The sequence below is a fragment of the Tamandua tetradactyla genome, chromosome 5 (genome assembly GCF_023851605.1).
Source record: "Tamandua tetradactyla isolate mTamTet1 chromosome 5, mTamTet1.pri, whole genome shotgun sequence".
Classification (NCBI taxonomy): Eukaryota; Metazoa; Chordata; class Mammalia; order Pilosa; family Myrmecophagidae; genus Tamandua; species Tamandua tetradactyla.
In genome coordinates this window covers 85,522,788-85,535,007 of record NC_135331.1, presented here as the reverse complement: position 1 = coordinate 85,535,007, position 12,220 = coordinate 85,522,788, and the positions used below count along the sequence as shown (strand labels likewise).

Genomic DNA, 12,220 nt, shown 5'->3' with positions numbered 1-12,220 from the left:
TCTTATGATGTCTTTACATTTAAAGTCTATTTTGTTCGATATTAGTATAGCTACTCATGCTTTCTTTTGGTTACAAAACTTGCGTAGAAAATCTTTCTCCGTCCTTTCACTGTCAATCTATTTGTATCCTTGTATCTAAGATAAGTCTCTTATAAGCAGCATATAGCTGGATTAGGTTTCTTAATCCATTCTGCCAATCTGTATCTTTTAATTGGTAAGTTTAGTCTGTTAACATTCAAAGTTACTACTGAAAGGGCATTTCTTGATTCCACCATCTTATCTTTTTAATTTTATTTGTCAGATCTATATATTCTTTTCCTGTTTTCTCTTTGTATTATTTAGATTACCCTTAGTGGTACTCTTCAATTCTGTGCCCTCCTCCAGAGCTTCATCTCCTTGTCTTTTTTTTTCAGCTATCAGAACTCCTTTTAGTATTTCTTGTAGGGCAGGTGTGCTGGTTTGAAATGATGTATGTATTTTAGAAAAGCCATATTTTAATCCTAATCCCATTTTGTAAAGGCAGCTGTTTCTTCTAATCCCTTTTCAGCATTGCATGTTTGAAACTGTAATTAGATCATCTTCCTGGAGATGTGATTTAATCAGGAGTGGTTGTTAAGCTGGATCAGGTAGAGGCGTGTCTCCACCCATTTGGGTGGGTCTTGATTAGTTTCTGGAGTCCTGTAAGAGAGGAAACATTTTGGAGAATGAGAGAGATTCTGAGAGAGCAGGACAACCTAGCCATGAAAAGCAGAGAGTCCATCAGCCAGCGACCTTTGGAAATGAAGAAAGAAAATGCCTCCTGGGGAGCTTCATGAAGGAAAGCCAGGAGAGAAAGCTAGCAAATGATTCTGTGTTCGCCATGTGTCCTTCCAGTCAAGAAAGAAACCCTGACCCTGTTCACCATGTGCCTCTCTCTTGAGAGAGAGACCCTGAACTTCCTCAGCCTCCTTGAACCAAGGTATCTTTCCCTAGATGCCTTAGATTGGACATTTCTATAGACTCGTTTTAATTGGGACATTTTCTCAGCCTTAAAACTGTAAACTTGCCACTTATTAAATTCTCCTTTTAAAAAGCCATTCCGTTTCTGGTATATTGCATTCCAGCAGCTGGCAAGCTAGAACAGCCGGTCTGTTGTTTACAAATTCTTTCAGGACTTCTTTGTGAAAACTTTAATCTCTCCCTCAGTTTTGAAGGACAATTTGGGTGGGTACAGAATTCTTGGCTGGAAATCTTTCTCTTTCAGGATCTTGAATATATCAAACCTCTGCCTTCTCGCCTCCAGTGTGCTAGTAGAATAGTCTGAACTCAGTCTTACTTGATTTCACTTGTATGTAGTAGATTGTTTTTCTCACCACTTTCAGGATTTTCTGCTTTACTTCAGCATTTGACAGACTGATTAGAATGTGCTTTAGGGAAGGCCTATTTGGATTTATTCTGTTTGGACTTCTTTGGGCTTCTTTGACTTGTATATTTATGTCCTTTACGAGGGTTGGGAAGTTTTCCCCCATTATATCCTCAGCTACTTTTCCTAGCCATTTACTACTCTCTTCTTCTGGGACACCAGTGATTTTTATATTTGTGCCCTTTGTTTTGTCTATCATTTCCCTGAGTTCCCATTCAATTTTTTCCATCTTTTTTGCCATTTGCTGTTTTGAGTCTTTGAAGTCGATTATTCTGTCCTCTATATCACTTACTCTTTCTTCTGTCTCTTCAAATCTGGTATTGTGTGCCTCTAGTATGTTTTTTATTTGGTCAACAGAGTCTTTAATCTCTGTGATTTATGCTATTTTTCTATTTATTCTTTCAGATTCCTCTCTGTGTCCTTCTACTGCCTTGTTGATCTCCTTTATGTCATTTGCTAACCCTCTCGTTTTATTAAGTAGAGTTGTATGAACATCTTTGATTAGATGTTCCAGTTTCTGTGTCTGCTTTGGTGTTTTAATTTAGATTAAGCAGGGCTATATCTGTCTGCATTGTGATATGCTTAGTGATCTTCTGCTGTCTTTGTTGCATGTAAATATCTTGATTGATTTACTTTGGAAGTTGATTTCTTTCAGTAGTTTAAGTCCTTATATTTGCGGAATGGTTGTACAACAGGGACCAGGGCATGGGGTGGTGCACTCAGTACAGTGATTTGGTTCAGGGCAGGTATACGCACAGGTTGGTGATGTCATGCTAATGCTTGTGAATGTAGTCGCCCAGCAGCCAGGGAGGATGTAGCTGTGTGGGTGCACTGGTCTGGGGAGGGGGCGTAACCCTGGTGTGCACTGGTCTAAGGCACGGGGCCCTTTGTGTGCATGTGTAGAGCTGTGGCAGCAGGTTGGCATTATGCCTTCATGGATTGGGGGCAGATGTGATCGGGCTGCACAGGTTGGCACTTGCTCAGAGCTGGGAAGTGAGGCTGAGGGCTGTGTAGCATGTGCCGTTCTAGGACTACTATAAAGTGCAGTTCCCAGAGCTGAATGACATGATTGGTGGTTCTGTGTGCATGTGTGGGTTTGGGAGTGATGTAAAGGGATGTGCTGAACTCAGGGAGGGTGGGGTGAGTCTGTGCCATGTTATGGGTGGCGGGCAGGGGTAACCTACGTATGGAGGTTAGTGCCCCCAACCTTTATGCACTGGCTATAGCCTGCAGGGAACAGGGAGGGGGAGGTAGTGCTCAGGAAGGGTGCAGGAGATGTGGGTCAGGCTGCACTTGGGGTGGGGTTGTGGGGCAGGTATGTGCACTGAGGGCAGGTGGGGTGGGGGTGTCTGAGTGTGGGGAATGGGAGTGGGTGACGGCTCAGGCGCGTGGGGTGTGGGGTGAGTCTCTGGTCACAGGGCTGCACTGGTGAGGATAGCATGCCCAAGGAACACGTCCTGGCTTACTTCCTAGACTGGCGCTCCAGTCCGTACACTTCCGCAGCCTCCGTGCCAGGCTCCAGCTTTCTGCCTCTCAATTCCTTGGCCTCTGCAACCAAGGCTACTGCCTGTGGTGTAAAGGCTCTCCCTGGTCAGCTGCAATCCCGAATTGCCGCCTCAGTTGCCCTCTTGTCCCTTTTCTAACTTTTCTGTTCTGCTTCTTCTTTTCAGAGCAGCTTCTCTAAACAGAATCTGACTTTGATCTAGAGAAGTCTGACTTGTCCTGGCCTCAGCTGCCAGTTTCCAGATCTTGCCAGCTTTTGTCTGCCAAGCCTGGAGTAGGTTGTAGACCATAGAGTCCTGGCATTATCTAGTTCTCTACTGGTCTTCCGTAACAGTAATGGTTGGCTTCTCCTTGGAGTCCTGCTCCCTACAGTCACCCTTTTTTTTTTTTTTTTTAACTTTTTTATTGTATAGTACAACATATATACAAAGCAATGAAATTTAAAAAAGCAATACTTTTCAAAGCACTCTTCAACAAGTAGTTACAGGACAGATCCCAGAGTTGTCATGGGTTATCATATGATCCTCTCATATTTTCTCCAGAATGTAGGAGGCTATATCACCTTTTTTTTAAAGTTGTATAAAACATTTAATTTATTGATCTTTTTTTTTGGAATTTGATGCATCACCACTATTTTACAACTGATCCATTAATCTTATAGCCTTGTCAACATTAACTGGTTTGATTTCATGATGCTGCTGAGAAATCAGCTGTTTCTCGTGGGACAGAAATCCTAGAACTAGCTGGGACTCAGCACCAAGGGATTGAGAAAACTTTCTCGACCTAAAGGGGGAAGAGAGAAATGAGACAAAATAAAGTATTAATGGCTGAGAGATTCTCAACAGATTCAAGAGGTTATTCTTTTTTTTAATTTCTATTAATAAAACCAATCAACATACAAAATTCTTTTTTTATCACATAGTTGTATGTTCATCATTATGATCATTTCTTAGAACATTTACATCAATTTAGAAAAAGAAATAAAAAGACAACAGAAAAATGAAACGAAAACCGAAAAAAAAAATTTTACATGCCATACCCCTTACCCCTCCCTTTCATTGATCACTAGCATTTCAAACTAAATTTATTTTAACATTTGTTCCCCCTATTATTTATTTTTATTCCATATGTTCTGCTCATCTGTTAACAAGGTAGATGAAAGGAGCATGAGACACAAGTTTTTACAATCACACAGTCACATGGTGAAAGCTGTATCATTATTCAGTCATCATCAAGAAACATGGCTACTGAAACACAGCTCTACATTTTCAGGCAGTTCCCTCCAGCCTCTCCATTACATCTTGGATAACAAGGTGATATTTACTTAATGCGTAAGAGTAACCTCCAGGATAACCTCTCGACTCTGCTTGGAATCTCTCAGCCATTGACACTTTGTCTTATTTCACTCTTCCCCCTTTTGGTCGAGAAAGTTTTCTCAATCCCTTAATGCTGAGTCTCAGCTCGTTCTAGGTTTTTTCTCAATCCCTTAATGCTGAGTCTCAGCTCGTTCTAGGTTTTTTCTCAATCCCTTGATGCCGAATCTCAGCTCATTCTAGGATTTCTATCCCACATTGCCAGGAAGATCCACACCCGTGGGGGTCATGTCCCATGTAGACGGGGGAGGGTGGTGAGTTTGCTTGTTGTGTTGGCTGGAGAGAGAGGCCACATCTGAGCAACAAAAGAGGTTCTCTTGGGGGGTGACACTTAGGCCTAATTTTAAGTAGAGTTGACCTATTGTTTGTAGGGTTAAGTTTCATATGAACAAACCCCAAGACTGGTGGCTCAGCCTATTGCTTTGGTTGTCCGCACTGCTTGTGAGAATATCAAGAATTCAACTTGGGGAAGTTGAATTTTCCCCCATTCTCACCATTCTTTGCAAATACTTTACAAATACTTTTCCACTCACTGATCAAATCACTCTGGGATTCATTGGGGCATCACTCTAGACAAACCAAAAAAATCTCATGTCCTACCCAAGGTTCCATGTACTTATGGTATTCAACCAACTATCTACATAAGTTATATTAGGAGATGCACTAGTCAAAATATAAATTTTGTACCAAATAAACATTTTTTGCTTTAGTCTCACACATATGTTAAAGTTTTAAAATATTATTTACCATCTGTTTTCAACACCCTGCATTATTGACATTCCTTTGTTCTTTCTCATGCAAAATATTTTTAAATTTGTACATTTAGTCAGTATCATTGTATACTCTAGGCATTCCTAGATTATACCATCTCAGTCTTTATCATCTATCTTTCCTTCATTTCATTTGTGCCTCCAGGCCTCCTCCCTCTGTCATTCTCACATTCAGCTTCATTCAGTGTTCTAACATTATTGTATTACAGTTAGGTAGTATTGTGCTATCCATTTCTGAATTTTTACAGACAGTCCCGTCGTACAATCTGTATCCCTTCAGTTCCAGTTACCCAATATCTACCCTATTTCTATCTTCTGATGACCTCTGTTCTTAACTGAAATTATCCAAGTTCATTCATTAATGTTAGTTCATGTCAGTGAGACCATACAGTATTTGTCCTTTTGTTTCTGGCTAACCTCACTCAGCATAATGTCTTTAAGGTCCGTCCATGTTGTTACATACTTCATAACTTTATTATGTCTTACTGCTGCATAATATTCCATTGTATGTATATACCCTAGTTTGTTTAGCCGCTTGTCTGTTGATGGACATTTGGACTGTTTCTTGGCAGTTGTAAAAATGCTGCTATAAACATTGTTGTGCAAATGTCCGTTTGTGTTTTTGCCCTCATATCCTCTGAGTAGATAGCTAGAAGTGGTATTGTCAGGTCATATGGCAATTCTATACTTAGGTTCCTGTGGAACCGCCAAAGTGCCTTCCACAGTGGTTGTACCATTTGACATTCCCACCAACAGTGGATAAGTGTGCCTGTTTCTCCACATCTTCTCCAGCACTTGTTGTTTTCTGTTTTTTTGATAATGGCCATTCTGGTGGGTGTGAAATGTTATTTCGTTGTGGTTTTGATGTGCATTTCCCTAATAACCAGGGAAGTTGAGCATCTTTTCATGTGCCTTTTGGCCATTTGTATTTCCTCTTCTGAGAAGTATCTGTTCAAGTCTTTTGTCCATTTTGTAATTGAGTTGTCTGTCTTTTTGTTGTTGAGTTGAACAATCTCTTTATATATTCTGGATACTAGAACTTTATCTGATATATCATTTACAAATATTGTCCTGGAGGTTATTCTTACGCATTAAATAAATATCACCTTTTTAGTTAAGGTGTAAGAGAGAGGCTGGAGGGAACTGCCTGAAAATGTAGAGCTGTGTTCTGGTAGCCATGTTTCTTGAAGATGATTGTACAATGATATAGCTTTTGCAGTGTTATGGTGTGATTATGCAAACCTTGTGTCTGATGCTTTTATGTACCTTGTGGTCAGATAAGTAAAACATAAGGATTAAAAATAAATAAATAATAGGGGAATAAGTGTCAAAATAAATTTAGTAGATTGAAATGCTAGTGATCAGTGAATGGGAGGGGTAAGGTATGTATGAATTTTTCCCTGTTTTCTTTTTAGTTTTCTGAATTGATGCAAATGTTCTTTTTTTATTTTTTTGCAAATGTTCTAAGAAATGATTATGATGAATATACAACTATGTGATGAACAAAAGAATGTTCATATTGTATGTTGATTGGTTTTATTAATAAAAATTTAAAAAGAGAATGAAGAAAAAAAAAACAAAACAAAAAATCCAGATCTATATGCGCCCAAAGAGTGTACCCTAATGCAAACTATAGACCTTCATAACTAAAAATATATCAAAATTGGTTCACTGAATATAACAAATATATCACATTAATGCAAGATGTTAAAAATAGGAGAGGGCGGGCCGCGGTGGCTCAGCGGGCAAAGTGCTTGCCTGCTATGCCGGAGGACCTCGGTTCGATTCCCGGCCCCAGCCCATGTAACAAAAACGGAGAAACAGAATACAATAAAACAAGAAAATGTTTAAAAATGTTTCCCTTTCTTCCTTCCTTCCTTCCTTCTCTCTGTCTTTCCTTTAAAAAAAAAAATAAAAAAAAAAAAAAAATAGGAGAAATCCTCTGGCAGTGGGGTATATATGGGAACTCTGTGCAATTTTTTCTATGAACCTAAAACTGCTCTAAAAATAAACTTTATTATTCAAGAAAATAAAATCAGCTGTTTCTGCAGAGGTTCAACGTAAAGGCCTTTGAAAAGTGTGCAAGTTCTTTTTGTATGTCTGCAAAACTTTATTCTGTTAACTTTTTCATCATTCACAATGTTTATCTTCTTGAGATTCATGGTAACTTGTTTTGCTTTGTCTTAAAGTTTTTTTGGCTGGCTATATGAAATACATTCCTAGACTTCTGTCTTTTTGGTTTATTCTTGGCCATTTTCTCTCACCAGTCCTCTGATAACCGGTTCAGCCACTCAAGCCCCAGGTAACGCCATCTGCTGTACCCCCCACTTTCACCTTTGAGGTCCCTCCAGGAACCCAGCTGACCAGCTCTTTGCATCTGTCCTTCCACTCCCATCCAGGGGACCCTAGTGGTCTACTCCTGCATTTCCTGGCTGCCTCCCTAATTGCTCTCTCTCTTGCTTCTCCAGTGTGGTGATGGTGGATGAGGCTCACGAACGGACCCTACATACAGACATTCTCTTTGGGTTGATCAAGGATGTTGCTCGCTTCCGACCTGAGCTCAAGGTCCTGGTGGCTTCAGCCACACTGGACACTGCCCGTTTTTCTACCTTTTTTGATGATGCCCCTGTCTTCCGAATCCCTGGACGCAGGTTTCCAGTTGACATCTTCTATACCAAGGTGACCTCCTAGGGGAGGATGGGGTGGGAGAAGCAGAGAAGCTAGCGCCTTTAGAGGAGATTGTGCCAAGGAGGGAGAAGTGGCATAGAGGGTCACAGGGAAACTGAGGTAAAATGAGTATTGAGCTGGGAGGAAAGGGAAAAGTTTGCCTAAGAAAGTGGCCTTCCTGTGCCCATTCCCCCGTTCCTAGGCTCCAGAGGCTGACTACCTAGAAGCCTGTGTGGTATCTGTGCTACAAATCCATGTGACCCAGCCTCCTGGGGATATATTGGTGTTCCTGACAGGACAGGTGTGTGATATGGGGGGTGACGATGTGTGTCCCCCAGGGGGAAATGGAACTGGTGTATTGGCCACTTGGGACCCTAGCTGCTTTCTCCACCATGAATCCAGGAGGAGATTGAAGCTGCCTGTGAGATGCTCCAGGATCGCTGCCGCCGTCTGGGATCCAAAATCCGGGAACTTCTGGTGCTACCCATTTATGCCAACCTGCCCTCTGACATGCAGGCTCGTATCTTCCAGCCTACACCACCTGGGGCACGAAAGGTCAGTGGAGAAACCCACTCTGCACCTATAGTTCACACGATTAGTAGTAAAAAAAAAAAAAATAGGTACATGCTCTATGCAAGGTGCCTTGGGCACAGGGGCAGATACAAGGCTGTGTAGGAGTCTATCCCTTGCCTCAGAAGCCAAAGAGAAAGGATGAATACAGCATGAACCAAGAGAGAGCCAAATACACAGCCTAGGAGGTAAGCACTGTAGAATCTCAGGGAAGGAGGAAGGCCCTTATCTGCCAGGAGGTGGGGTTTGAGCTGGACCTTTAAGAAAAATGGCTGGGGGCATGTTAGAGAGAGGCATGTCTGAGATCAGAAAGTGATATAGTGGGCTTGCAGTGGAACATTCACATGGCAAAAGAGAAGTAGACAAAGCTAAAAGCAACTTTGGGCCAAGATTGGGGAGGGCCTTTGATGGCAGGCAGGAGAAGTTGGACTTTAGACAACTGAATGGCAATCAAAGAATTTTGAGCAGAGATGTAATTTCGTTCAACAAACATTTAATGAGTTCTTCTTATTAAACTGTTGTAGGGGATGAGGATATAGTGATAAACAAAACAAAGTTCCTAGAATCATAGAATTTACAGTCAAGTGAGAAAGACAATAGGCACATAAATGCATAACATCAGTTTGTGATGAGTGGTCTAGAGATACAAAGTAATGTAGGAAAATGGCCGCTGACTATCTGGCATAAGGGATAGCAAGAAGGTATTATCATTGGGTTGCCTTGGAAAAGGTGAAAGTAGAGCAGAGGCCTGAACTGGTGAGGGAGGGAGCCAGCTGATATCGGGGAAGTGCTCCAAGTGGAGGGAATAGCTTTTGCAAAGACCCAAGTGAGAAGTGTGCTTAAACAAGTCAGGGGACTACTGTTGGGCAGAAGTAGGGTGAAGCGGGGACAGGATGCTAGGAGATGAGATCAGAAAGGAACTATAATCTCAGTGATACAGGGCCTTAAGGAGTTTGGGTTTAGTTGTAAAGTAAGGTGAGAAGCCATTGAAGGATGGAGGAGTGATGGTACAAGTTTACAATTTAAAAGGGAAATTTTGGATGCCAAGTGATAACAGGCCAAAGAAGGCTAGTGGTAGGAGCAGGGAGAGTTGTTTAGAAGGCTGTTATTGCAGGAAGTGATACGTGAAGATTATCATGAAATTGGCATGGGGGGAAGATGGGGACAGGAACCTGGATACCTCTATCTCCCATCTATGGAAAAAACCCTAAATCTTCTTCTACATTTCCTTTCCTCATTAGGCACCTGCTGACCCCCACTTCTCTGTCACCCTTCTGCTGGCCTTGTCCCCACCTCCTGATGTGGGACACTAATCCCCTCAGTCCTACCCCTCATCTGCTCTTTGCTTCTCTGCTCCTCACCTTCTGGGATCATTCTTCTAGGCAGGTATGTGGGCAGTGTCTCTGGCTGACCCTATATCCTCTCACTCAGGTGGTGGTAGCCACAAACATTGCAGAGACCTCACTCACCATCGAGGGCATCATTTATGTGCTGGATCCAGGTTTCTGTAAGCAAAAGAGCTACAACCCTCGCACAGGCATGGAATCGCTTACTGTCACACCCTGCAGCAAGGTCAGCCTGGGCCCCTCAGCCGGGTCTCTGCTGCCCAACTTGGGAGGGGGCTGGGGGCTTTTTAGAAGATGGGGCATAAGCTGTTCACATCCTCCTCCCAGATTTCTTTCCTAAATACTGCTTCCTCTCTTTTCTCTGACCCAACTGTCAGCTACCCTGCCTCTCCTTTCTAGGCCTCAGCCAATCAGCGAGCTGGTCGTGCAGGTCGGGTAGCAGCAGGGAAGTGCTTCCGCCTATACACAGCCTGGGCCTATCAGCACGAGCTAGAAGAAACAACAGTGCCTGAGATCCAGAGGACCAGCCTGGGCAATGTTGTGCTGTTGCTCAAGAGCTTAGGTGACTGCAATGCTCCAGTCCTGAGAGAGGAGGGAGGTAGGGGCTGGAGTCACTGGGTCATTTTAAGGGGACTTTGTTCTATTATTCCCTTACATCTTTCTTTAGGGATCCATGACCTGATGCACTTTGATTTCCTGGACCCTCCACCATATGAGACCCTGCTGCTGGCTTTGGAGCAGCTGTATGCTCTGGGAGCCCTCAACCACCTCGGGGAGCTCACAACGGTGAGATCGTAGGGCAGTGTCGGGTGGGTCATGGGTCAGGGGAGGCTCTGGGGTTCTCTGTAGTGGTAGAGGGGAACCTGAGGGAGAACTGGCTTCAATTTTCTCTTTCTTTCTCCTTAGTCTGGTCGAAAGATGGCAGAACTGCCAGTGGACCCCATGCTATCTAAAATGATCTTGGCCTCTGAGAAGTAAGCCCTGTACCTGCCATTCCAGCCTCCCAGCACACAGATTGGCCATGCGTCCTTCTGTCTTTGGGGCCGTCTTTCTTTCTTTTTCTCTTTTTCAAGAAATGACAAGTAATAAGTTATTAGAGAAGTCTTACTGCTTCTTTTGAGGTCTGCAGGAGTCAGTAAGATACTTTCCTTTTCTTGATGATGATATCAGATGGGAAGATTGACAAACACATAGAAAATTCTGGGGCATGAATTAAAGTAGGCAGTTTTCCATCTGTGAGAGGAACTTAGTTCAGGCTGGTTTTGGAATTAAAACCTTACTTCCTGCTAAGATTTCAGACTGGAACATTTAGATGAGGCTGTGGAGGGACCACTTAAATGCCATTCCTCTGGCATTGTTGAGGTCACATATCCCTTTAATGTAAAGGGTCGTCTTTCCCTGATGCACATAATGTACACTTTCTTACTACAGAAGCCCGTAGGAGTCCCCAGTGCTTTCCTATACCCCTTCCGTGGATAGCACTCTTATACAACTGCCTTTCAGCCATAGCCTCTATTTCCTTGACCATATGTAGTTGTTCCCACCACCAGAATCTATCTGCTTTGTAGCCACTATCCTAACCCACCTGAGGAAATAGTTATCAAGTAGTCACTTTTTCCCATGGTGTGTATCTTGTGTGTCCTGATTTGAATTCTCTTGCTTGCCCCTTCCTGCCCCAGGTACAGTTGCTCAGAGGAGATCCTGACAGTAGCCGCTATGCTGTCTGTCAACAACTCCATCTTCTACCGCCCCAAGGATAAGGTCGTCCATGCTGACAACGCCCGTGTTAACTTCTTCCTCCCTGGTGGAGACCATCTGGTTCTGCTGAATGTTTATACACAGGTCACTGGGTTTTATGAGTGGAAACGAGGGAGACATGGGGGTCTCTAGTCTTGCTGTATATGTAAACCGCCCCCGCCCCCTTTAATCTCTTCACAGTGGGCTGAGAGTGGCTACTCTTCCCAGTGGTGCTATGAGAACTTTGTACAGTTTCGGTCAATGCGCCGAGCCCGGGATGTGCGGGAACAGCTGGAGGGGCTCTTGGAACGTGTGGAAGTTGGTCTCAGTTCCTGCCAGGGGGACTATATTCGTGTACGCAAGGTCAGCATTTCTTCAGTCAGCTGTCTCCACCTAATGTTCCAGGGAGCAGGTGTCCCCGCTGGGGGCATGTAGCAGTTCCTCCAGCCTAAGAATGTGCCCTCTTCCCCTTGAGATGTTTTCTCTCTGGGCTCTTTGTTCCCCACCCCACTGAAAATTTCTCAGTGGGTTCTTCATGTGTTCCTTATCTTTTTAGTCCCCTAGAATTCAATCCTGAACTAAGAAGGTTTAGCATGCTCTGGGTCGCCAGATACCTGGCTTTCCCCTTGACCTTCTTTCCATCTGCTCCTTAGGCCATAACTGCTGGTTACTTCTACCACACAGCACGGTTGACTCGGAGTGGGTATCGCACAGTGAAACAGCAGCAGACAGTGTTCATTCATCCCAACTCCTCCCTCTTTGAGGAACAGCCACGCTGGTTGCTCTATCATGAACTTGTCTTGACCACCAAGGAGTTCATGAGACAGGTAAAGGTATCATCCCCTGCGCAGG

General features: G+C 43.3%; 1 protein-coding gene across 1 annotated transcript in view; it reads left to right on the top strand.

The window, feature by feature from the left end:
• DHX16 (DEAH-box helicase 16) overlaps nt 1-12,220 on the top strand; it is a 43,185-nt gene that overhangs the window by 30,215 nt on the left and 750 nt on the right. The window contains exons 10-19 of the mRNA XM_077161214.1: nt 7,517-7,727; nt 7,918-8,016; nt 8,118-8,270; nt 9,717-9,857; nt 10,031-10,193; nt 10,299-10,417; nt 10,538-10,605; nt 11,311-11,473; nt 11,570-11,731; nt 12,022-12,195. Of these exons, the coding sequence (XP_077017329.1) occupies nt 7,517-7,727; nt 7,918-8,016; nt 8,118-8,270; nt 9,717-9,857; nt 10,031-10,193; nt 10,299-10,417; nt 10,538-10,605; nt 11,311-11,473; nt 11,570-11,731; nt 12,022-12,195 (1,453 nt within the window). The remainder of the gene's footprint in view (nt 1-7,516; nt 7,728-7,917; nt 8,017-8,117; nt 8,271-9,716; nt 9,858-10,030; nt 10,194-10,298; nt 10,418-10,537; nt 10,606-11,310; nt 11,474-11,569; nt 11,732-12,021; nt 12,196-12,220) is intronic.